General features: G+C 39.8%; 1 protein-coding gene and 1 non-coding gene across 2 annotated transcripts; both read left to right on the plus strand.

The window, feature by feature from the left end:
* Positions 1 to 1973: 1973 nt before the first annotated feature.
* Positions 1974 to 12533, plus strand: GPX6 (glutathione peroxidase 6 (olfactory)). Its single transcript, XM_006878263.1, is given in 5 exon segments — positions 1974 to 2060; positions 4740 to 4893; positions 10496 to 10613; positions 11053 to 11152; positions 12327 to 12533. Coding segments are annotated over 5 exon segments (666 nt in total).
* Positions 12534 to 22206: 9673 nt separating this feature from the next.
* On the plus strand, positions 22207 to 22280 carry TRNAT-CGU. Its single transcript has one exon. It is a non-coding gene; the product is annotated as a tRNA-Thr (tRNA).
* The last annotated feature ends 4615 nt before the right edge of the window (positions 22281 to 26895 follow it).

Genomic DNA, 26895 nt, shown 5'->3' on the forward strand with positions numbered 1-26895 from the left:
GATGTGTTTGTGTCCACTGTTGCAGTCACACTGTGTTAATCTTGTTGAGAGTCTTCCTCTTTTTTTCTGACCCTCTACTGTCCTAGTGTGGAGCTGTGGGTTAATGCGCTGGACTGCAAAGTCGTTTGAATCTCAAGGTGAGCAGTTCAAGCTCACCAGTCACTCCTTGGAAACCCTATACAGGGTCGCTATGGGTCGGAATCGACTCGGCATTCAACAACAACAACTTTACCCAGCATGATGCTGAAATCATCTCTGAAGGAGGAAACAACCTACCAAAGTGGAAGCAAACACTGAATTTGAAACTGACAACTCTGTTCTAACGTTGGCCAAACTGTCACTTATTTGTGAAGTAATTTCCTTATCTATGAAGTAAAGATGATTTTTTAATTCTGTCCAGGTCTAACCTCTCATGATTCTGATCAAGGAGGGTGGCAGAGAGGAATATATTTCAATCTGGAACATTCCAGCTCTTACATAAATATTGATAATCTCAAAGCAGAAACAGATCAGTTCCCTTGCATCAGTTTCAAGAGGTTTGTTTGTTTGTTTGTTTGTTTGTTTGTTTGTTTGTTTGTTTTGAGGGCGGTGGGAGGTCCTTTAGGTGGTTTAATTGGTAAAAGTGATTATCTCACAAACAGGAGATCTTGGCTTTGATTCTGGAAGTTTTAAGGATCCCTCCTATAAAGATTTACAGCCTTGAAAACTTTGTGGTGGTATTTATGTGCTGTGGAGTCGGAACCAACTCATAGTGACCCTGTACAGGGTTTCTGAGGCTGTAAGTCTCTATGGGAACAGAAAGCCTCCCTCATCTTTCTCCTGCGGAACAGCTGGTAGTTTTGAACTGCTGACTTTGCGGTTCGCACCCCAATTCATAACCACTATGCTACCAGAGCGCCTGTGAAAACTGTATAGGACAGGTCTATTCTGTTCATTGTTGTTAAGTGCCGTGGAGTAACTTCCAATTCATAAAGACCCTGTATAGGGTTTCCAAGGAGCAGTTGGTGAGGTTGAACCACTCACTCTGTGGCTCAAACCGATCTTCTGGCCCTGTGCTTATCCTGTAGTGCTATACCAGTGCTCTGTTCTTTAGGGTCACAATAAATCAGAATCTGCTTGAAGGCAGTAGTTTTGGGTCTGTTTGGTTTGAGTAGATCTGAGCATAATCTCATCTCAAGGTTCTGGAGAAAGAAAGTGTGTTTACAGGGGAGGAAATTTGTTTTCTATAGTTTGTTCATTTCATTTATTTCTAATTATCCTGCAGAGCCATTTTTCTTCTAGATTTTTAAGCAGTATTAGCATAATACACAGGGAGATCTTGTGGCACACTGGTTAAAAAGGGGGTTCCAACAGATGAGTGGGAGAAAGATGCAACTCTGCTACAGTAAAGTTTTACAGCCTTGGAAACCCTATGGGGCAGTTCTATTCGGTCCTATAGGGTCGCTATGAGTAAGAATGGATTGAATGGCAATGGATTTGGTTTAGGGCATGATAAACTTGTTAATCTCTTGTCTTACTGTATATTGAGGGTATTTTTCACCCAGTATCAATTTTCTCCTGCCTCTCGTGTAACATAGGGATACGAGAAACTTTAGGAAGATCTTTTGTTTTTTAAGCTGTAATAGAAGTATTATGCAGTTCTTTGGAATAGCTAAGAACTCAAGCTATCTGGCGGTGGCTTTAGTTCCTGGATGCAGAGCCAACACCTATGAAAGCTGTCTCAGGTTCTAAAGAAAGTAGCCTCCACATTCACCTGCCAGCACACGTGCAAGTCCCTCTCTCAGATGCCCTGGGGCGAAGCCCGAGGAGGGTAAGCAAGCAAGAAAGAACAAGCTGAAGAGAAAAGAGGGTGGGGACTGAATGCCGCTCTGCGATTGGAGAGTGCATCTTCAAACTGGTCCAGGTTAGGGACTCAAAAGGGGAGGAGATGCCTCAGGACCTCACTCTAGTTGAGACTTCCTACTGTTCGAGCCATGATCGGCCAGTTCTGGGCTTCCTATCTTTTCCCGCTGATCCTAGTGGGCTTCGTTCAGCCGAGCCCGAACCAGGAGAAAATGAAGGTGAGTGTCCCACTGGGGACACAGGAGGATCTCAGCACCTGATGACTAACTTGACCGCCAGGGATGCGAGGAGTTCTTCCTTCGCAGCTGTTTACAAACGTCTGCGCCTAAACCGACTGTCTAGTGACTGAACTGTATCCTTTACATCTGGGGTTCTTTGACTGCTGTGTGGACGGGAGATAAAGCGTGAACTTCCCTTGTTGCTGCCCCCCTGGGGGTCGCTTGATAAATAGCCTAGAGCCAGTCCCCTCCAAGCTGCTCTCAAATTTGTCTAAGGGGTAGCCACGTGGGTGGGGCGGAGCGTGAAAGGCTGAAAGGTTGAGTTTAACATGGTCTTTCTGGGAGACGCTGCCCAGTCAGAAATCAGGAGGGACAAGAGAAGCTGGTTTGGGAATGTGCACTGAGAAGTTCAGGGTCAGGGAAAGACAAGTTTTTTGTTTTGTTTTTGTCTTGTTTTCCCCAGAAAATAATAAAATGCATGGTTGTCGTCTAGTTATAATAATCACAGAGGAGGTGCGTTGGAGATAAAGATGAGATCTGAAGTTTTGGTTCTGCTCCAAATTGCCTGTCATGGTTCAGAAAGCCCACTATTATTGTATTATCAGTTGCCCCTGTGACAGATGTTTATGTATGTCTGGGGATTTGTGAGGTGGGGTGGAAATTGGAGGTAAAGCTGATGATTTGAGGCAACAAGTGCTAACTTTAAAATCAGACTAATTTAAAAATTTGAGGCTTACTGTTATTGTTAAATGCCATCTAGTCGATTCCTACCCATCCATACAGGGTCTCTATGGGTCGGAACCGACTTGATGGCACTTAGCAACAACAGTGAGGCTCAAGTTTTTAAATTAATTTGTCTGGTTTTAAAGTTAGCACTTGTACTGTAGACATAAGCAAATCACAGATCTTCTATTGGTTTCTTTTTCCCATCTATAAAGGATAGAGAACCACATCTTTTAAAGTCACAAATCTTCTATTGGTTTCTTTCCCCATCTATAAAAGATGCCCATTTTATAGTGCAGGGCATCTCAGACTTTAGCTTGCAAATGAATCATGAGAGAGCTTGTTATAGGACAGCTCTCTAGGTCCCACCCCCATAGATTCTGATCCAGTAACTCTGAAGTTGTTGTTAAGTACCTTTAAAGTTGATTCTGACTCAGGGACTCTGTTTGAGGCTAGTTTGAGCCTCAGACCGTGAACCACCAACCTTGCAGTTCAAATCAACCTTGCAGTCCAGTGCATTAACACAGAGCACCACACTAGGATGCCAATTCTAAAGTAGAAACCAGGAATTTGATTTTGATCATTACTTCCAGGTTTTAGACCTCAAACCACTCTCTGAGTGGCTCTATTATTGGATTAATGTGAAGAGTAAGATGATGCCAGTAAAACCTTGTAAAATCTCTTCCCCTCTCTAAAATAAACCTCTGAAGTGAATTTCCAGGTCTATATCAGTCTGATTAGACTGCCTGATCCAGTGTTAGCTCCGGATATAGAAAATCTTCTTATGGCAAGTTGGGTTTTAGGTTATCCTGACCTCTTCAAACAACTTGATGCAGAACACTAAAGAATATGGGTAAGCTGGATAGGAAGGACTGAATGCTTTAAGTCTGCAATTTTCCTCGGTCTCTACATTCCAGCTCACAGAGTGATTTCAATGTGACTTTCTATTGCAGTAGCAAGAACAAAATGCTAGAAATTGTTTAGTACAGAGAAGAGTTGGCATAAAGGCAAGGAGAATGCAGGCACTTGGATGGCAACCCCTTCACAAGGAATTCCTTAGTTTAATGTGTGTATGCAGGTGTTTATAAATGTATAAGCACTTAAGAAAGAAACAAGCCTATCTTATGAGGAGTCTCCTTTTTTGCCAAGGATAGTGAAGGAACAGTTATTGTCTGGTACCCTGGTGTCAAAATTTATAGTCTTGTAGATGACGAAAGATCTCCTTGCTCCATCTACAGGACATACCTTCTTTGCATGGGCAGATCTTGATAGACTAAGATCCCATGTCACCCAATTTATAATACTCTAAAACTATGACTTTCCTCCACATCTCCAACTTCTCATAATATCTTGATCTCTGGTTCTAGGTTCTAATTGTCTTTTAGCCTTGGTATGTCCGTTATTAGGAAATTTCATTCCTATGCTTTACAATGTATAATCCCCAATTCATAAGCAGCCTAAATTGCTTCTCTACAATGTAGGGATGTGAGGAGGAGTATAGGTAAATTGTCAAAACTCCAGAAAGGTACTTCAATGAGATCCAGAGGAGGATCATGTTATGAGCCTGAATTTGGGGAGGGAGTTATAACTTGAAAATATAAAATGAGAAATTCATGTAGAACTTAGTTCTATTATGAGAAAGTGCAAGTTTTTTAGAAGGGCTGAGTGACTAGAGCTGGGAGTAAGGATGTAAGAGAGAATGCAATGTCAGCATGAAGGTGAATCGTACTAATCTAATGTAGTGCATATTCCTATATATACATACACAGCAAAAAAAATAAAATAAAAAAGAAGACATAAATTCTAGTAGTGGCATGAACTCTGTCTACAAATATTACTTGCAAAGGTCTATTCAATCCTCAGAATTTCAGCTGGTGACATGAAAGGTTTCTGAGTGTTTTGAAAAAGTTGACAGATGTAGGGAAGTATTGTTTATCTGTTTTTATTATATTTCAGATGGATTGCTACCAAGGGGTGACAGGTACCATCTATGAGTATGGAGCCCTTACTCTCAATGGCGAGGAATATATCCAGTTCAAGCAGTATACGGGCAAACATGTCCTCTTTGTCAATGTGGCTACCTACTGAGGCCTGACAGCTCAGTATCTTGGTAAGAACTCAGGTTTCAACTCTTTTGAAACAAGCTTTGCCAGAAAGGGCCATACTCTAAATTCCAAAAATGTTTGCTAATGTTTTCTTTTGGGGAAAGGGGAGAAATAAGTAATCATATGATTCCATTCCTCTAAGTTCTATCACTAATCTGCTCCTTAGAAGGTCATGAGAATTATTTCCATACTTGAGAACTAAGACTTTCCCAAAGATTGAACGAAAGACCACTTATAGTTAGATAAGTTGAGTTTGTTGCTCAGTGCTGTATGGGATCACATACACAGTAGGAACCAAGGGCTTCTCAGTAAGATGTTTGAAAGGACTTTAAAGTAGATCTTGGCTTGTGTTAATTGGTTTGGGAAGGGTTCAAGAAATTGAAGTTTTGCTCTAAATTAGATGTTGTCCGGAAATTGACTTTGAGTTCAGTTGTTGTTGAGTCCATTTCCAATTTATAGTGATCCTGTATAGGGTTTCTGAAGAGCGGCTGGTAAGTTTGAACCACCGACCTTGCAGTTCAAACCAACCTTGTGGTCTAGTGCTTATCCTCTAGCATCACACCAGGAGGCATCTCAAAACGACACAGGAAAAAATGTTTTCTATCTGAATGGCCTTCCAGTAGTGTGAAGGCTGGCAGAGGTGACTGGTAACATGAGCGAATGTTCCATCTCTCCAAACTTGGCCTAATTATCTAAGGTGGTTGAGGTGGATTTTTCTTTTTGAGCATTCATCAGTGAAGAGTTTGTACTTCCTGGTTATCAAAAAAAAAAAAAAAAAAGATTTAGAGCTTTACGTGGATTATGCTAGTGACAGATGTAGTTCTTGACATAACAAGAACTTTATTTGTGCTTTGTTGTGGTTGTTGCTTAGTGCCGTCAAGTCAGTTCTGACTCATAGCAACCCTGTACTGGATTTCCACGGATCAGCTGGTAGGTTTGAGTTAACAACCTTGTAGTTTGCAGTCCAGTGCTCATCCTTACAGCATTTAGGTTTAATTTAAATATGTTATGTGTTCAGTAGGTAATACAGTTATAAAATTAAAAAGATACAGAAGGGTTTATAGTGAAACTTCTGTGTTCCCTTCCCTTTAGGTAACCATTTGCGTCTTGTTTTTTCAAATAGAATTTATTCTATATCAGTACCATCACTCATCTGTCAATATATGATAATGTGGTGGCTTGCATATTGCTTTGATGCTGGAAGCTATGCCACTGATATTTTAAATAGCAGCAGGGTCACCCATAAAGGACAGGGTTCAGCTGAGCTTCCAGACAAAGACAGACTAGAAAGAAGGAGAGACAGACTACTTTTGAATGTTTAGCCACTAAAAACCTTGATTGATGAATTTTACCTACCCCTATGGATGCAGTAGTTCAAAAGAGGGAACAAATCTTTACAGCAAGGATCATTCCCAACCCCTCTATACACAGGGTAGATAGGGATGGGCAAGTTGAACATTGGCTACCCAAAATGGGGGGGCTAAAAAGGCAAGAAGTGAATGGCTTACAAGCTTTCAAGAGGGAGCCTAGATCCAGAGGATGTAGAGGAAGGTAGAATCTCCACTGAGTGGTATCCAATCTGTCTGGGTGGGGCTGAGGAAAGAAGATGGGGGTGGCACTCATGCAGCACAATTAGTAAATAATTGCTATCAGGACTGACTGTGAGGGTTGGAAATGTAAAGGTAGACATTTTGTAGCAAAACAAGGAGAGTGGTTGACTTTGCAGTCCAGAAGCGAAGGCTCCTGGGATCATCAAGGGAGAAGAGTGGAGGGCAGGACCCTACGCAGAGAAGCAGTGATGCCAGAGATGGAGGCAGAGATGATGACATGGAGAAAGGGAGCTGCTGGGGACTCTAGACCCAGAGAGGGGGAGGGGCTGTGTGCTGATGACCAGGGGGAAGGCTTGCAGGGTATAGCCTTTGGTTGGTTGATAATGCATGGAGGGGATTGTAACCATGGCAATGAAATGATATACGATAGGATGAATGTAAAGCTAATGTTCTCCCATGTAAACTATCACATAATTCATAATAAAACATTACAAAAAACAAAAAACAAAAAAACTTATGAAACACAGTCAGATAATACCAGAATATTGAATACTGAAACATTATGAAAAACACCAGAATATTGTCAGATAGTGCTGGGAATGAGCTCCTTGGATTGGAAGGCACTCAAAATATGACTGGGGTAGAACTGCCTCCTCACAGTAGAGTTGACCATGATGATGAAAATTAAGTGAAGCTTTTGGGACCTTCATTTGTTGATGGGGCACAACTCAAAATGAGGAGAAATAGTTATAAGCATCCATTAGTAATCAGAACATGCAATATATGACATATGAGTCTAGGAAAAATGGAAGTTGTCAAAAACGAAATTGAATACATAAAGATCAATAGCCTAGGCATTAGTGAGCTGAAATGAACTGGTATTGGCCATTTTGAATCTGATGATCATATGGATTACTATGCTAGGAATGACAAATTGAAAAGGAATGACATTGCATTCATCATCAAAAAGAACATTTCAGGATCTATCTTGAAGTATAATGCTGTCTGTGATACGATAATATTCCTGCACCTACAAGGAAAACCAGTTAGTACCACTATTATTCATATTTATGCACCAACCACTAAAGTCAGAGATGATAAAATTGAAGAATTCTACCGACTTTTTCAGTCTGAAATTGATCAAACATAGCTCAGATGTATTGATAATTACTGGTGATTGGAATGTAAGGGTTGGAAACAAAGAGGAAGGATTAGTAGTTGGAAAATATGGCCTTAGTTATAGAAATGGTGCTGGAGATCAAATGATAGAATATTGCAAGACCAATGACTTATTCATTGTAAATACTTTTTGAAAACAACATAAAAGACAACTGTATACATGGACCTTGCCAGATGGCATATACAGAATTCAAATTGACTACATCTGTGGAAAGAGATAGTTGAAAATCTCATATTGTCAGCCAAAACTAAGCCAGGTAAAACAGACCATCAATTTCTCATCTGCAAGTTCAGGCTGAAGCCAAAGAAAATTAAAACAAGTTCCTAAAAGCCAAACTATAGCTTTGAACCTATCTCTCCTGACTTTAGGGTTCATATCAAGAATAGATTTGATGCATGACACACAAATGACGTAGGACCAGAAGAGTTGTGGGATGACATAAAGAACATCAGATAGGAAGAAAACAAAAGATCGTTAAGAAAACAAAAAAAAAAAATAAGGAAAAGACCAAAATGGATGTCAGAAGATACTCTGAAACTTGCTCTGCAGAATGGAGATGCTAAAGTGAAATGAAGAAATAAAGAGATAAAAGAGCTGAATAAAAAATTTCAAAGGGCATCTTGACAAGACAAACTCAAGTATTAAATGAAATGTGCAAAGACTTGGAATTGAAAAAAGCATTTCACAGGCTGAAAGAAATGAATTAAAAATTCAAGCCCCAACTTGAAATATTGAAGGATTCTATGGGCAATATTGAATGATACAGAAAGCATCAAAAGAAGATGAAAGGAATACACAGAGTCACTGTATCAAAAAGAAATGGTCAATGTTCGACCATTTCAAGAGACAGCATATGATCAAGAGTCAATGATCCTGAAGAAAGAAGTCCAAGATGAACTGAAGGCTTTGGCAAAGAACAAAACTCTGAGAATTGATGGAATACAAATCGAAATCTTTCAACAAACTGATACAGCACTAAAGGCACTCACTCATCTATGCCAAGAGATTTGGAAGGCAGCTACCTGGCCAACTGAATGGAAGAGACCCATATTTGTACCCATCCCAAAGAGAGATGACCCAATAAAATGCAGAAATCATCTGAAAATATCATTAATATCACATGCCAATAAATTTTTTCTCAAGCTAATTAAAAAATGGCTGCAACACTACATTGCAATTAACGAATTGCAAGAAGTTCAACTGGATTCAGAAGAGACTATGGAATGAGGGATATCATTGCTGATGTCAGATGGATCTTAACTGAAAGCAGAGAATACCAGAAAGATGTTTACCTCTGCTTTACTCACTATGTAAAGGTTGTCAATTTAATGTGGACATGATGTGGACCATGACAAGCTGTAACACTGTGGAGAATGGGTATTCCGAAACACTTAATTATGCTCATAAGGAACCTGCACATAGACCAAGAGTCAGTCTTTCACCATACTTATTCAATCTGTATGCTGAGCAAATAATCAGAGAAGCTGGATTATATGAAAAGCATTGGCATCAAGTTGGAGGAAGACTCATTTACAACTTGCCATCAGCAGATGATGCAACCTTGCTTGCTAAAATCAAGAGGATTAAAATACTAATTGATGAAGATCAAAGATCACAACCTTCAGTATAGGTTTCACCTCAATGTAAAGAAAACAAAAATCCTCACCACTGGACCAATAAATAACATCATGATAACTGGAGAAAAGATTGAAGTTGACAAACACTTCATTTTGTTTGGATCCACCATCAACGTTTATGTAAGCAGCAGTCAAGAAATTAAGCAACATAATACACTAGCCAAATTTGCTGTACAAGACCTCTTCAAAGTGTTCAAAAGCAAAAATGTCAGTTTGAGGACTAAGGTGCACCTGACCAAAACTATGGTATTTTCAATAGCTTCATATGTACATGAAACTTGGACTCTACATATCCATTTCAATATTTGTTTCCCCAACTGGATATGAGCTTCTATTAATCTTTATTAACTCATTCCATGTTGTTGTTATTAAGTGCCAAAGAGTTAGTTCTGACTCACAGTGACCCTGTATAGGGTTTCTAAAAGTAGCTGGGGGTTTGTACTGTTGACCTTGTGATTACCAGCCTAGTGTTTAAACTATAGCAAACACCTAAAAATGACTAAGATGAAAAGAATGGTACAAATCTGAGCAGACAAGTTGAATGACTTTCTGGCAGTAGTAAGGAGCAGTTTGTGCTCTAGGGTTCCAGTGAGGATTCCAGGGATATTGGCATCGTTTACATCACTGGAATTGATAAGAGAATGGAGAATACTGTGGAGCTAGACTTGGAATTTCTCTGATTCCCTTTACCACTCCCAGATTAGAGCACTAAAGTGTGCCCCTGGGATGTGACTGGGATGACCCCATAATCCTCAAGATGTGTCATTATGGAGCAGGCTAGGGGTTAGGATAGCAGCGTAGTATCCATTTTATTTGCCTTCCTTAAAAAACACTGGTTCTGTAAACCACCCAATTTACAACAGGAAGTTTTGGTTGTTTTTTTTAAAAAAACAAGAACACTGGTCAATTCACCAACTAAAGAAGGATGTACCTTTCAAGTCTGACTTCTCTTCTACATCAAACAGGACCACCACCACCCCGTATAGAACCAACCAATGTGTGTTTCCTAAAAATGACTCTAATTAAATTTTAAATTACAGCCAGTTGTGAAAAATATTGAGTGAGAAAAAGATAGTCATTTGTATAAGATTCTGGAAACTGTCCAGCTCTGTGAACTTAAACCTTTCCCTTCATAGTTCACAGTTCCTTTATGTGATAAATGGGAAAATCCAATTGTGTTTTTCTGCTCAAAGTAAACATGCTGGCTAACCTCTCCATGCTCTTCCTTCTCTACCTACAGAACTGAATGCACTACAAGAGGAACTGAAGACTTTTGGTCTAGTTGTGTTGGGCTTTCCCTGTAACCAGTTTGGAAAACAAGAACCAGGCAGGAACTCAGAGATCCTTTCTGGACTCAAGTGAGTGTCGGCTTGGAACTTTGCAGCGATCCTGCAAGGTCTTCTTTTCCCCACTATACCTAGAATACCTCTGATTCTGGAAACTTCTGGCATGGATGACAGATTAATGTGTTAAAGAACATCACCTTGATGTTTTGAATTCTCTCTGGCCCTTGTGGCAACGCTAACGTTGAGTACTTTGATGGTGAAACCAGGGAAAGATCTAAAGGGAAAAAGCACAGAGATTCTGAGTCTAGCATTAGGAGACTAGAAGAAAGGAGGGAATGTAGGAATGGGGACGAATCATGAAATAACTGAAGAGGGGGAAGTGTAGTTTCCATTTCCTAGATCTATCATCTTGCTCCCTTTATCTCTCTTTTTTTGGGCAAAATTGTAATAGCTATTACTCTACCTTCTTGTTTTAATTTGGATTCTCCTGGGAACACTTGGATTATTGCAGATACGTCCGTCCAGGTGGTGGCTTTGTCCCCAATTTCCAGCTCTTTGAGAAAGGGGATGTGAATGGAGAGAAAGAACAAAAGGTCTTTACTTTCCTGAAGGTGAGTGGCATGGATTGGGCAGGTCGGGATGCCCTGAAAGCAGTGGGTTCTATCTAGGATTGGGGGTGGACTTCTTGGAAGGAGATGTTCATGGCAACAACAGTTGCAGGGCTCTGACTTCAAGCAGAGGAAACATGCAATGTTTGTATGATAAACTCTTGTTTGACAAGATTATGTATGTCTGCTCTTACATCAACTAACCTCCCTTATTGAATGTCTTTGTTGTTGTTAAGTGCATTTACAACCATAGTGATCCCGCGGAGGATTTTCAAGGAGTGACTGGTGGGTTTGAACCACCAACCTTTCAGTTAGCAGTCCACTGATTATCCTACAGCACCACACCAGGACTCCATTGAATAGTAATTTTTCATTCCACTGAATCATAATGGGTTATTCATTCACAAAGTATTTATTGAGTCCCTACTAAGGAGCTCTGGTAGTGTAGTGGTTATAAATCAGGCTGCAAACCTCAAAGTCAGTAGTTCGAAACTACCAGCTGTTCCGCAGGAGAAAGATGAGGCTTTCTACTCCCATAAAGATTTACAACCTAGGAAACCCTATATAGGATTGCTATGAGTCGGAGCCTACTCCACAGCACATAACCACCACCACTATGTGCAAAGAACTGTGCTATGGAATGAGTTGGAGTCTTGATGTGGCACTGTAGAGTAAGCACTGGATTGCTAGCCACAGTGTTGGCAGTTCAAACCCACCAGCTGCTCCTTGGAAACCCTATACAGGGTCACTATGAGTCAGAACTGACTCTATGGCACTAAAAACAACAACATGGAATGAGTTAATAAAGATTAATAGAAGCTCATATCTTGTTGGGAAGACAAATATAGAACTGGATATGTAGAGTGCTATGTGGGAAGTGCCTCTAAAGTCATAGAATATTAGAACCACAAACACACAAAATGGAAGAGTCCCTGAGACTTAGGAAAGGTGAAATGTTTTCTGTGTAGCATCATGCTCTGTAACTCTTGATTGCTTGAGTAGTAGTTGTTGTTGGTTGGTTGTTGGTTGTTGGTTGGTTGTTGGGGTTGGTTTGGAGTATGTCAGATAGTTAACACAAGTATGTTGAGATATATAATCACAAGTAGACTATCTATAGGAGGGGACCAGATAGAAGTAGAAATAAATTTGTCTTTTATTTTTTGTATTTCCATTCCAGAACTCCTGCCCTCCCCCCTCTGAGATTTTGGGCTCACCAAGGCAACTCTTTTGGGAGCCCATGAAGATCCATGACATCCGCTGGAACTTTGAGAAGTTCCTGGTGGGACCTGATGGAGTCCCTGTCATGCGCTGGTACCACCAGGCTCCAGTCCACATAGTCAAGTCCGACATCCTGGAGTACCTGAAACAGTTTGAAACCCAGTAGGAAGAACCAGAGAGTGGCAGAAATAGCAACTTGTCATCCACTTGAAGGATGCTTTACCAAAGAATCCATCTTTGCTTCCAACCCAGTCTACATATGACCAAATTATCAATGCCCCTGTGTGTATGTGTATGTTTGAAGAACTAGGGATGGGAAATTTATCTCTCCAATTCTCTCTTCCTAAAATATCTATTTCTCTTCTAATCCGTTCCAAACAAAAACCTTCCTTCAGGATAGATGGTTCAGATTATCCCCAAACCAAAATAAACACAATGCTGTACAGCTGGTTCCGACTCATAAAAACCCTATAGGGCAGTAAATCTTTACAGAAGCAGACTGCCACTTCTCTCACAGAGCACCTGGTGGGTTCAAACTGCACATCTTTTGGTTAACAGTCAAGTTTTTTTCAGATTACCCCTTGATCCTAAACAGGCAATACCCAGGAGTCCTGATAGCTATCCTTTTTCAGTTCTGAAGGTTTAAAGAAAGCAGGAACTGGCAACAAGACTGTCTAGGTCTCCTTCATAGCCTGTTGTCTGATAGAAATTAGACATGCATTGTGACACTCTTCTTCTCCCTACACAATCCTCCTTCCTTTCCCTGACTCCCTGTAGTTCTCCTATAGGATCTCTGAAGGCAGGATGAGAGCAGGAAACTCACCTCACATGAAGGGAGGGACATATCCATGATGGTGGGTCCCAAAGCCCCTTGAGGTCGGACCCTACCAGAACCTTCCCTGGTGCCTCTCCTTTAGTGCATTCAGGACATGGCACCTGGGCAGGAATGTCCCTTCACTCTGGATGGTAGATCTCTCACCCTGGGTCTTCAGCTTTGAACTTATTCTTATCACTGTCTAAAATCAAATAAAGTAATATAAATCTGAAACAACTGGATTCACTGTGGTGTTTTCCTAATCCCACATTATGCCTCCCTCACTTCGTCTGAGATCCTTTGACCTTACCTTAAGTTCATTTATCTTTATTTTGTTTTCTCAAAAGCTCTCTAGGTTTGTCCTTGACCCATTCGAAAGCACTGGGCAGTGTCAATGGCTGGGCCTGGATGCTCATAGCACTGTGATGTTGAGCACAGACCTCTTAAAATCAGAGTCCCTCTGTAACCTCCCACTCTGGTCTCCTGAGGGTCTCTACATGGGAAAGTCTTAATTCTCAAAAGGTCTTCTCACTCTCAACAAAAAGAAAAACACAAGCATTTCTGTTTATAAAATTAATTCATTCTCACTGTTACAATCAGAAAGCACAGAAAACTAGAAGAACAGCATACCTGAAACTATTGCTTATCAGATAATCAAAGGATCAACTGGGAATCGCTATCTGCCCCATACTATTTTATCATTTAAATAATGCTTGTTTATATGGAGATTGGTTTTTTAAATTAATTAAAGAAATTAAGGAAACATTAGATAAATAAAAATAACTTTGTTTCCTTTTGCACAAATTATTTCAAACATATTTAAACTTTAATATATATTTTGCTCTTACAAAGTACAGAAAATTTTTATATCAGTGTAAAATATCAAACAATGCTGTGATTTCCTGTCAGTTGCAACTCTATACAACAAAGCAAAGCATTTCTGAGTCCTGTGCCATCCTCACAATTGTCATATTTGAGCCCTTTGTTTCAGCCACTATGTCAGTGTATCTCACTGAGGGTCTTTCTCTCTTCTGCTGGGACTGGGACCTCCTGATAACATGGCCAAGGAACATGAAGTGTTGCAGACCATGTAAGACTAGTCAGAGGTTCGAGGCCCTCTAGGGCCAAGTGTAACAAATGAGGCCACTGGCAGTTAATGGCAAATTGCTTTCATATTAATATTCAGGTATATATATTAAATTAATACACTGAAGCCTTTGACAATCCACAGATAAATGTGGTATTTTCCTAAAGCCAAGACTAAAGGTTGCAAGGTTAACTAAAAATGTCTTAGCTAGTTCACAGCTCTTTGTTCTATAGACAAAGAACCCATCCTCCCTAATCCTTTTCCAGGTGCAGCCCATTCACCTGGGCATCTGGAGTCCTCCTGCAGACCTGGCTCAGGAAGCCAAAGCAGCAGGACTCCGCCCAAGCTTTTGTCTTTATCTCTCACCTTCCCCCAACTATGCTCAGGGGCTATAGATATGTTAATTGAGCCTGAGAATCCAAGTTGCTGGCCTGGGATTCGAACCAGCAAAAGCACAATGTAAAGTTACCTGAATGTCTGGAAAAGTACTGATGTTAGCTGTACCTTGCCTAAGTCCCTCCCAGCTTGGTGTGAAGCTCCTCCCCTGAATAAAGCAGAGGCCCGGGCCTCCCCAGGTGTGCATTACTGGTTGGCAGGCATGGAGTAAAGATCAGTGCATTGCTGGTTGGCAGGCATAGAGTAAAGATAGCAGTGCATTACGGGTTGGAAGGCATGCAGTAAAGATTGCAGGGCAGTGAGTTGCTGCCTGCAGAGGCCACGATGCCTGTAGTCCCAAGCCTGCCTATCAGTGATGTATCCACCCTGGCTTTGGGGTGCCTCTTTGTCTCTCTCTTTGTCTCCTTTGTCTCTTTCTGTGTATTCTTGATATATATGAATCGCCGTCAGGTATCCTCTCCTCGTGAACTGAACCCCAATGTCGAGGCGGGTCCCCGACAATGAAGCAAAGTCTCATTATCCTTGCTTCTAAGAAACATTTTAGCTGTACTTTTTCCAACAAAGGTTTGATCATTCTTCTGGCAATTCATGGTATAGTCAATATTTTTCACCTGCACCATAATTCAAAAGTAACAATTCTTTGATCTCCCTTATGCATTATCTAGCTTTTACATTCATATAAGGTAATAGAAAACACTATGGCTTGAGTCAGGTATATCTTAGTCTGCAAAGTGATAAATTTGCTTTTTAACACTTAAAAAAAACAAAACTTTTTATTGTGAATTGAGTGAACGTTCACAGAGCAGATCATTAGTTTTACATTCAACAAATCATTATAGTGATTGCAATCCCCTCCATGTACCATCAGTTAATCTCCTTAACTCTTGCACTCCTCCCTGTGACTCTGCCACCTTCATCTTTCCCCTGCCAACCTTCCTCTTGCCTGCCTATGATCCATGTCAGCATGTCTACCCTCTAGCCCATAAACAATTTTCCCTCCTCCCCACTCCTGGTAAACACCATAGAATGCTTCCTTTATCAAGAAAACCCCTTCTTAACACTTTACGTCAGTGGCCTCATACAACACCCATCCCTCTGGGATTGACCAATTAATTTCATTCAGCACAAGGTCCTCTAGGTTCATCAGCTGGTTTCTTTGCTCTACATAATTTTCCATGCTGAGGTTATTTGTTTGTGGGGTTTTTATTTTCTTCATTTCCATTTTAAAGATTTAGGGTTTACTAAATCTTTCTGATTTTCTTTTTTATTTTGATATGAAGTTGTATTCATTTTCTTTGAGGTTATCCTGTAATTTATTAATTTTTCCATATTTAAAAAAGTCTCTTTTATATTAAAATCTGCTTGACTTCCTAACCATTGGGAAGTACTGTATCTACACTATTCCCTGTTTTTATTTTGTAGTTCATTTGGTTACAAATTGATTTCTCTGGTTCCCTGTTTTCTGTCTTATAAGTATGTTTTACTATAAATACCTATGGTAGCATAGCAGTAACGAGTTGGGCCCATTCTGCAGGAGAAAGATGAGGCTTTCTGCTCCCATAAAGATTTACAGCCTCGGAACCCTGTACATGGTCACTAAGAGTCGGAACCGACTCCATGGCACACTACCACCACCACCATATCAGGATTGGTGCTGCAGGTTAATGTGCTGGACTGCAAGATCAGTTTGAATCACAAGGTTGGCAATTCAAGCTCACCAGTCACTCCTATACAGGGTTACTATGAGTCAGAACTGACTCGACGCACGTAACAACAACAGCAACATAACAACAACAGCAACATATCTGGATTGAGTTTGGGTGGTATTGTAATGTACATTAATCTCAGGTTGTTTTCTGCTGTTGTTGGTTCTCAATCCAAAAACACCCATTAGTATTTTTTGTAAAGTTGGCTGGTTATTACAAATGCCTTTAATTTCTGTTTATCTGGAAATGTACTAATTTTGCCATAGTATTTGTAGAACAATGTTGCTGAGTATATGATTCTTGGTTGGCAATTTTTATCTTTCAGAGTTTTGTATATGTTGTCTGATTGCCTCCTTGCCTGCATGGTTTCTGCTGAGAAATCAGAGTATAGGCTTATTGGTTCTCCTTTGTAAGTAACTTTTCATTTTTCCCAAGCAGCTTTCAGGATTCTTTCCTTGTCTTTGGTTTGGAAAGTTTGCTTACGGTATGTCTTGATGATTTCCTTTTGGGACCTATCCTTTTCAGGTTCCTTCATCTTGTATGCTTATCTTCTCATCTTTCATGATGTTAGGGAAGTTTTCTCCCAACAGCTCCTCAATAATTTTCTATGTGCTTTTTATTATCTTCCTTTTCTGGAATTCCAAACATATGTAAGTTATTCCTCTCCATGGTGTCCCACATAACTCTTAGGCTTTGCTCATAATTTTTCATTCATTTTTCTGGTTGTTCTTCTAGCATATTAATATTAAAATATGTATCTTAAAGCTCACTAATTCAGGTTTTCATTGCTTCACATCTACTCCTTTGTCCTTTCAACGCATTGTTCATTTCTGAAATCTTAGTATTAACCTTCTGGATTTCCATTTGCAGGTTGTGTATTGTTTCAAAATTTGCATTTGTTTTGTCTCTTTGTTCTTATAGTGTTTTCCTGAATTCTTCTAAAGTTTTTTCTGTGTTCTCTTGCTTTCCTCAATCTTTCTGTCAATCCCTAGCTCCACCACTGGACAAAAGCCGATACTACTGCTATACCACCTGATCAACAATAGATACCAACCAATACCAGACAAACCTACCCTAAACTGAGATGCATGAAATGCAAATAGACAATTGTGCACACATTTTCATTCATTAACTGCACCCACAGGAAACAGGTGGTGAGAGTCTAAGAACACATCAACATACAATCATCAATTAAATACATGCATTACGACACCATAATGTCCCAGAGACAACAGACAATTTTAGCTCACACAAAGAAACAAGAGAGAATGACTCAAACAAATGACCAAGATGCAGAACCAGAAAACATTTCTGAGGAAGAAAAAGTAATGAAACTAACTGAATAAGAATTCAATAGAATGATATTTAATGTAAGGTGTGGTTGTGCTGTATGGGCATGGTTGTTGTGTCCTGTTGGATGGGAAAGAGGAGCAACACCTCCCTTCACACCACCCCCCTCACAAACAAGAAGACAAAACACAATAAACAAACAGAAAAGGAACCAATATGAGAAAATAATAAAGGTGAAAAAAATAAAAAAAAAAACAGGCAGCAGCCAGAAAAAAAGAATATAATAACTAAAAAGGGGAAAGAAGAACAGAAAATGGAGCTATAGAAGAGAGAAATAAGAGAGAAAATAAAAGGAAGAAATAATAATAATCACTTTGAAAAAACAAGGAGAAAGAAAATGAAAAGAGGAAGACAGCTGTTGTTGTTGTTGTTAAGTACCATGGAGTCAGTTCTGACTCATAGGGTTTCCAAGGCTGTAAATCTTTATGGGAGCAGAAAGCCTCATCTTTCTCCCACGGAACAGCTGGTAGTTTCGAACTGCCGACCTTGGGGTTAGCAGCCCGATTCATCACCACTATGTTACCAGAGTAAAGAAAGGTCAAAAGAAAAAAATAAAAATAAAAATAGAAGAAGGGAAACGAGAAACAAGAAAACAGGAGAAGCAAAAGTGGAAATAAGATAAAATTCAAGGGAATGGAAAGAAAGGAAGGAGAAGAAAGAACAAACTAACAAAAATAACAAAATAAAACTTGTGCTGTTGTTGGAACCAGAGAGGAGAAAACTCTGGAGGGCTCCTGCCTGCCAAAGAGCACCTGAGGTGGGTGTTGGAGGGATGTGACAGCTGAGTTCCAGGTCCTAGGTGGAGTTCCTTTAGACCTAGGTATTATCTATGTTCAGGGCATTCTGGAAGTTGTTCATAGAGGCCTTGGATCACAGGGCAGCTGGGGGCAGGTAGGCTGGATATGAAGGTTTCTGCTACACTAATGCTGGTCTGGTGCCTCTATGGGTCCTGTAGAACCGAGCTCCTCTGAATCCAGAAACCAAAGCGGTACAGCTGGTCCCCACCTCACATTGGTGTGGCTCTGAACTCCCAGAGAGCAGGACCTGCACTGTGGGTGGACCTCTGGTTGCCAAGGGAGTGTGGGGAAAATGAAAGAGTTGCATCTTTCCCATAGCCTGTGTGAATCTGCTCTGTCAGGCCACCTTCTGATGCGATGCTAAAGCAGCTCACAAAAGTTCAAGATGATTGTGCCATGTCTGGCTATCCATTCACCAGTCAGCCTCCCTCTCTCATCATCCCAGCTCAGCTTGTCATCCCAGCAAGCTCTCAGTCCACTTATCTAACCTTTCCTCTGAAGGTCATTGTTTCAGGATTTTTATCTGTATCAGTTTCACTTAGTTTCTCATATCTTTGTTGTGGACTCCTTAGTGTGGTGCTGTAGGATAAGCACTGGACTGTGAATCACAAGATTGGTGGTTCAAACCCACCAGCTAGCTACTCCAGGGGCACTATGAGTCGGAACCAATTTAGCAGCACTGAACAACAACAACATCTTTGTTGTAGAAGGTCCATGTAGTACGTATGGCTAGTATATTATCTTGCTGGAAGTAGACATTTTAACACTTTAAGAGGTCTTTTTGCAGCATATTTTCCCATTGGTTCTTAAAGTGCAGTCCCCTAAACACCAGCAGCAGCAGTACTTGGAAACTTAGTAGGAAAGCAGTTTTCAGAACTCACCTCAAACATACTGAATCCAAAATTCTCGGAGTCAGGTTCATCAATTTGTATTCTATCAAGGCTTCTAGGTGATCCTCATACATGTTAAAGTTTGCAATCTAGGGAATGGAGGATTTGCAGAAAACATTGTCATTTTGACACCGTATGAAGGACATTTTTTCCTTTATTTTATGTGGCTACAGACTCCTCTAGGAGTCCTAGTGTGACAAAGATTAGCACTGAACAGCTAACCTCAAAGTCAAGTCGCTCCTTGGCAACTCTACACAGGGTTGCTATGAATTGGGACTGACTTGACAGCACTTAACAACAACAAAAGTCTCCTCTGGAGTCCTGGTGTGGTGCTGTAAGAAAAGCACTGGACTGCGGTTCAAACAACCAGCTACTCGTTGACACTTAACAACAGCACCAGACTCCTCAGCATAGTTACCGACACACTGCCATCCCAAATAATTCATTACAGTGTCCCTGAGACCTGAAAGTTGACATGCATAGTCCAATCTTCCCACTGGTTTTTCAATTTCTTCAGTCCCTGAATCTTGTAGTCACCATATAAGTCCAAATGCATGGTGTGTTAAGTTCCCAAAGTCTTAAAGATACATCCTGATTTAGGGTTAAAAAATTTTTCACTTGCCCTTTTCTCTTCACCGCCTTTCCTCCTTACCACCAATCATCATATTGACTAAAAGTTTTTGTCTTGCTTTGTCCAGTTTTAAATCAGAAATATTATTTTATTTAACTCTCTGGTCAATTCCAGAGAGATTTTATACCCCCCACCCCTCATATTTTCCTTATGAATCCATATAGACTGTCCACCTTTTCTTGCTTACTTGCAAAATGCAAGGAAGAGAAAACTACTGTAGTGTCTTTTGGATATCCTTTGTCCTTTAGAAAATAGCCCTAGTAGCTCTGAAGTTAGTTAATAGGTTGCTAACTATAAGATGAATGATTTAAACACACCAACTGTTCCACAAGAGAAAGATGAGGCTATCTGCTCCCCATAAAGATTTACAGCCTGGGAAACCCTGTGTTGTTGTTAAATGCCGTAGAGTCAGTTCCAACTCATAGTGAGCCTGTATATCATTGGACAGTATCATAGCAAGTAAAATTTGGCTAAGGATAATTCAAACAACAGCAGTAGTCCATCAACAGGGGACTGCCAGAGGTACAAGCTGGATTCAGACAATGACTTGGAATTAGGGATATCATATGGATCTTGGCTGAAAACAGAGACTACCAGAAAGATGTTTATCTATAGTTTATTGACTATGCAAAGGCTTTCAACCCTGTGGATAATGACAAGCTATGGAAACATTGTGAAGAATGGATATTCCGGAACACTTAATTGTGCTCATGTGGAACCTGTACATAGACCAAGAGGCAGGCATTCAAATGGAACAAGGAAATATTGACTGGTTTAAAATCAGGAAAGTTGTCTGTCAGGGTTGTATTCTTTCAGCATTACTAATTCAGTCTGTATGCTGAGCAAATAATCTGAGAAACTGGATTATATGAAGAAGAACGTGGCATGAGAATTGGAGGAAAATTCATTAATAACCTGCAATATGTGGATGCTACTACCTTCTTGCTGAAAGTGAGGAGAGTATCAAGTACTTACTGATGAAGATCAAAGACCATGACCTTCAGTATGGGTTGCACCTCAATGACAGACGTTGTGTAAAGGGGAAAGCAGTCATAAAATACCAAAACTTCATTACCACAGAGTTATTAAATTCTAGAAATTCAGTAACTGCCACCTACATGGTGCCAAGACTGTGAGAACCCAGATATGGAGAGACTAGAGTTTTGCAGGCTGTGTTTCAGATCAACAGTGGAAAGTTATTTTAAATGTCAGCAAACAGAAAACCCATCCCAGCCTCCCCATCTCCACACTTCTGAAGCTCTAGTCCAGGCTTTCTTGTAAAGTTTGAATTGTGGATGACATGAAAGAAGTGTCAGGGCAGGGGACCCCTTGAGGTACAAAGACCACTTTCAGAAACAGAAGGTGTTAACTCTTCTGCGAGCTGCTTCTCTGAACTGCCTGAGTAAGAAACCAAGGTGGAGAGAAGAGGGTGAATGATGATGGGAACTAACTTAACAGCTCCTTTCCTTGGTCAGATTTTTCAAGTTTTCCCAAAATTGTTTGAAGTTGAAGGTGTAGGGGCCTTCCCTCATCTTACCCATTCTGTTACCCTACCCCGGGGAAAGGCTTCATGTGGAAGGCTGTTAAACTAGATCTTTACAGTACCTTTGAAAATGTCATTACAGAATTTGAAGGGAAACCAAACTGCTGACACCTGTACCTAAAGGTTGCTTTAACACCCAGCCTCCTGGACTTCACATGAGAGACGCAGGTCCCCTCTTATGTACTTGACAGTTTCTCGTACTGCCAATGACTTAATTTGGAACACACCGTCAATTATATTATGCAAATACTTTAGAGTTCCAAGGTTTTATTTTAAAAAAATTATATTCCTTATAATGGTCTTATCCACATATTGTAGTCTCGAATTTCTGCAACCCTTTTCTTGGAATAGAAAAATCATTTGTATAATACTCCAGCTTTCTGATACCTTTCCTCTTGTATTTTTAGGTCTGAAATGCCCCTGAGCAAGTGAGCATTTACTTGGAGTTGGCATAGTTTTTAAAGACAGCAAATGTAGTTGTTAGGTGCTATCTAGTCGATTCCTATTCATGGCAACCCTAGGAACAATAGACTGAAACGTTGCCAGGTCCTGTGCACAAAATAACTTTTCTTCATTCAGCCAAAGTGAAATGAGATAGATACAATTCAAACCTTCATTCCTACGTGGCTCTATGGCTTAGATGGTTAAAGCGCCTGTCTCGTAAACAGGAGATCCTGGGTTCGACTCCCAGTAGGGCCTTGGAGTTTTCCTAGGATGCAGCTTCTTGCTGAAAATTTTAAACTGGGAAGTGTCTTCCTGCTCATCCGGTGAACTCTGTTTGATTGTCACCTGCTCCAAAGAAACAGATTCTAAGGGAAATTGTCATTTTAAAAGAAGCAGAGTCTTACAGAAGTGTCAATTTAAATGCAAATCACTGTCAAAGAATAGTATGTGGCTTTGCTTCAATTACTTCAGATAAATTTTATATTTAACTGAAATAAAATGTTTTTGAGCATGTAAAATGCATTACAGTTAAAAGTACCCAGATAAGTAGACTCTCTAGAGTCTAACAACCTCCAGTTCTATAATTGATTTCATGAGATAAAATTAATTAATTAGCAACGAATTTACTATCAGCTAAAAAAAGAAAAGTAGGGTGTTTGTAGGGGCATCATTGCCATTTTGAAGAGGAAGGACAATTATATGTCCATGTTAATTCTCTTAAAGAAAGAACTTGAAGACCTTAAGAATGATAATCACTTGGAAACGAAAATGTCCTAGATCCAGGCACATCCAAAGATAGGGACAAAATTGCTGAATGAAAAGACCAGATTGGAGAAACTTGTGCAATATCTAAAAACATCTTAACTTTAACCTTAAATATTCGTGACGTTTCTATGCCTACGTGCCTCCCCGAACTCTGCAAATACTCATATTAACTGCCGGTCTTTTATGTACCAGGCATTTATATGAATAAAGCCAACAGCAACAACAACAACAAAAAAACCCACTGATTTCATAAACTTGCATTCTGGTGGGTGTGACATAGACAATAAAGAAATGAATACATAAACTAAGTAAATGTATCAGATATTGATGAAGTCTATTTAGAAAAACAAAGAAAGGATGAAGTATAGAAGTGCATAAGGTAGCAGGATTCTCAGAGAAGGGTATCCTATCTCTTGGATAAGAGCACTAGCAAATGTTTAAAATTATTTTCTAACTTTTTAGTGAGAAATATTCACAATGTGACCACTAAATTATTCTAATTTTCATAAGTAGCAAGATTAAATAATTAGAAAATTGTCCCCCAACTATGCATTTTGAGTAGGATCCTAAACTAGGCCACACCACCTATAGTCAACCCTCAGCTGCTCCTCTAAATAACTAAGAGACCTTTGCCAAATTACTTTAGCTTCAGCAGGCCTCAATTTCCAAAGATATGAAATGGAAATAGTCATGTAGCTGTTGTTAAGTGCTGTCCAATCAGTTCCAACTCATAGCGACCCTGTAGTTTCTGAGGAGTCGCTGGTGAGTTTAAACTGCCAACCTTGCAGTTCAAACCAACCTTGAGGTTGAGGGCTTATCCTATGATGCCACACCAGGACTCCAGAAATAGTAATAGACCTATCTAATAAAGCAGGTAGTGTAGTGGTTACAAATCGGCCTGCTAACTTCAGGGTCAGCATTCAAAACCACCAGCTGTTCCGTGGGAGAAAGATGCGACTTTCTGCTCATCTTTCTCTCTATAAGAACTGACTCCACAGCAACAATAATAGAGCTAGTAGGAGAACATGTGAATAAATATACATAAAATGTTTTAGGAAGTTTTCTGGCATATACATTAAAACTTCACTATCGTTTTTATCATTATTGTTGTTAGTTGCAATGGAGTTGATTCCAACTCATGATGACCCCATGCAGAGTAGAACTGCTCCATGAGGTTTTCTTGACTGTAACCTTTAAGAAAGCATACACCAGGCATGAGGTACCGAGGCTGTAAATCTTTAGGGGAGCAGAAAACCTTATCTTTCTCCCACGGAACAGCTGGTAGTTTCGAACTACTGAGCTTTTGGTTCGCAGCCCGATTTGTAACCACTACGCTACCAGAGCTCCTTGCAAGTGCAAAACAATTTCGCCACTTAGTGACATGTTTTTAATTATTATTCTCATTCTTGAACAAGTGTTTTGTGCCAAATACTTAATTCTTTTAACAATACTGTATTATCCAAATTCTACTGATAAATGTGCCAAGTATTAAAATAAGTGACTAATACTAGCAAGTAAATCAAATCTGTTCTTTTATTTAACTTAAATTAAGAGATGGCATGAGACATTCATATTTCAACTGTATCTTCTTCTCATTTATTTAGTTTCACATTGGGACATGATTTTGATAGCCCTACCAACTTATTTTATTCTCTTACTTTCTTTTTGTAGGTGACTGCACCCAATCCTTCAATAGTTTATCCCTGTGACCTTCAGTGAATTGCCATTTGTTTGGAGACATCAGTAGACTGTACCACCACTTCCTTCCCAACAGCAGCCAGTGATTGAATAGAGACAGTGGACGGCAAAAAAGGTCAAACCCCTTGACTCAAGCACTCCAGTGTCCCCTGAAACATGGGTCAAGCCAAATCTAGACTCTACCTTGTTGTTGTTGTTAAGTGCTGTTAAGTCAGTTCTGACCCATAGCAACTCTGTATAGGGTTTCCAAAAAGTGACTGGTGGGTTTGAACTACTGACTTTGTGGTTAGCAATCCAGTACTTATCCTACAGTCCCACAGCAGGACTCCAGGCTCTACCTTAGAATACATACTTGCTTGGCTGCTTTCCCTTTCCCATCCTGAAGACCACTCCCTCAATAAATCTTGTGTCCTTGAATCCCTGTCTTCCACTTCTAATATTCTACAGACAGGAAACCAGATGATAAAAACTTGTTGTTGTTACTAGATACCATTGAATCAGTTCCTACTCATAGTGACCCTATTATGCACAACAGAATGAAACACTGCCTGGTCCGGAGCCATACTCACAATCCTTGGTACGCTTGAGCCCATTGCTGCTGCCACTGTGCCAATCCATCTTGATGGGGATCGTCTTTTTCAGCAATCCTCCACTTTACCAAGCATAGTGTCCTTCTCCAGGGACTGGTTACTCAAAAGTATAACAGACATAGTCTCCCCATCCTGGTTTTAGGAAGCATCTTGACTATTTCTTCCAACACAGATTTGATAGTCCATGGTACTTTCAATCATCATCGTAGCCAACACCATAACTCAAATGCATCAATTCTTCTGTGGTCTTCCTTATTCATTGTCCAACATTCACATGCATATGAGGCTATTAAAAATACAATGGCTTAGATCAGGCACACCTCAAACTGCCGTCTTTGCTCTTGAACACCTTAAAGAGATCTTGAGCAGCAAACATGACTAATGCAATATGTCATTTGATTTCTTGATAGTGGACCCAATCAAAATGAAATCTTTGACAACTTCAATCTTTTTTCCATTTATTATGATGTTATTGTGGATCCAGTTGTGAGGATTTTTGTTTTGTTTTTTACACTGAGGCATGACCCATACTGAAGACAGTCGTCTTTGGTCTTCATCAACAAGCATTTTAAGTCCTCTTCACTTTAAGCAAGCAAGGTTGTATCATCTGCATATTGCAGGGTTTTAATAAGTCTTCCTCCAGTCCTGATGCCGCATTCTTCTTCATAAAATCCAACTTCTTGAATTATTTGCTCAGAATACAGATTGTATTAGCATAGTGAAAGAATGAACCCTGGCATACACCTTTCCTGATATAAAGCCATTCAGTGTCCCCTTGTTATGTTTGAATAACTGCCTCTTGGACTATGTACGGGCTCTTCGTGAGTACAACCAAGTGTTCTGGAATATCCATTCTTGGCAATGTTGTCCACAGCTTGACATGATCAACATTATCAAAAGCCTTTGCAAAAAAAAAAAAAAAAAGCCTTTGCACAGTCATCAAAGTGCAGATAAACATTTTTCTGGTATTCTCTTCTTTCAGTCAAGACCCATTTGACAGCAAAGTATCCCTTCATGCCATGTCCTCATCTGAATCTGGCTTGAACCTCTGGGAGTTCACTGTCAATGTACTGTTTACAGCCATTTTTAAATTATCTTCAGCAAAATTTTGCTTGCATGTGACATTAATGATACTGTCTAATGATTTCTGCATTCCGTTGGGTCACCTCTGTTTGGAATGGGTTCAAATATAGAACTCCTTCAGTCAGTTGGCCAGGTAGCTGTCTTCCAAATTTCTTGGTATAGATGAGAGAGTTCCTCCAGTGCTGCATCAGTTTGTAGAAAGATTTCAATTTGTATTCTATCAATTCCCCGATTCATGTTCTTTGCCCAATGTCTGCAGTGCACCTTGGACTTCTTCCTTCAGTATCATTGGCTATTGGTCATATGCTACCTTTTGAAATGGTTAAACATCGACCATTTCATTTTGGTACAGTGACTCTCTATTCATATAATTATGTTTTGATGCTTTCTGCATCATTCAATATTTTATCCATAGAATCTTTCAAAATTGCAAATAGAAACTTGAATTTTTTCTATCCATTTGAGAAATGTTGATATGGTCTTTCTTTTTGGTTTTCTAACTCCAGATCTTTGCATATTTAATTATAATATTTGACTTTATCTTCTTGAGCTGTGCATTGAAATTTTCTGTTCTGTTATTTTAGCTCTACATGTCATCCATTTGCTTTAGCACCTCTACACTGGACAGCAATTTCAGAGTCTCTTCTGACACCCATTTTGGTTCTTTCTTTCTTTCTTTCTTTCTTTCTTTCTTTCTTTCTTTCTTTCTTTCTTTCTTTCTTTCTTTCTTTCTT

Source organism: Chrysochloris asiatica, unplaced genomic scaffold (assembly GCF_000296735.1).
Source record: "Chrysochloris asiatica unplaced genomic scaffold, ChrAsi1.0 scaffold00213, whole genome shotgun sequence".
NCBI lineage: Eukaryota > Metazoa > Chordata > Mammalia > Afrosoricida > Chrysochloridae > Chrysochloris > Chrysochloris asiatica.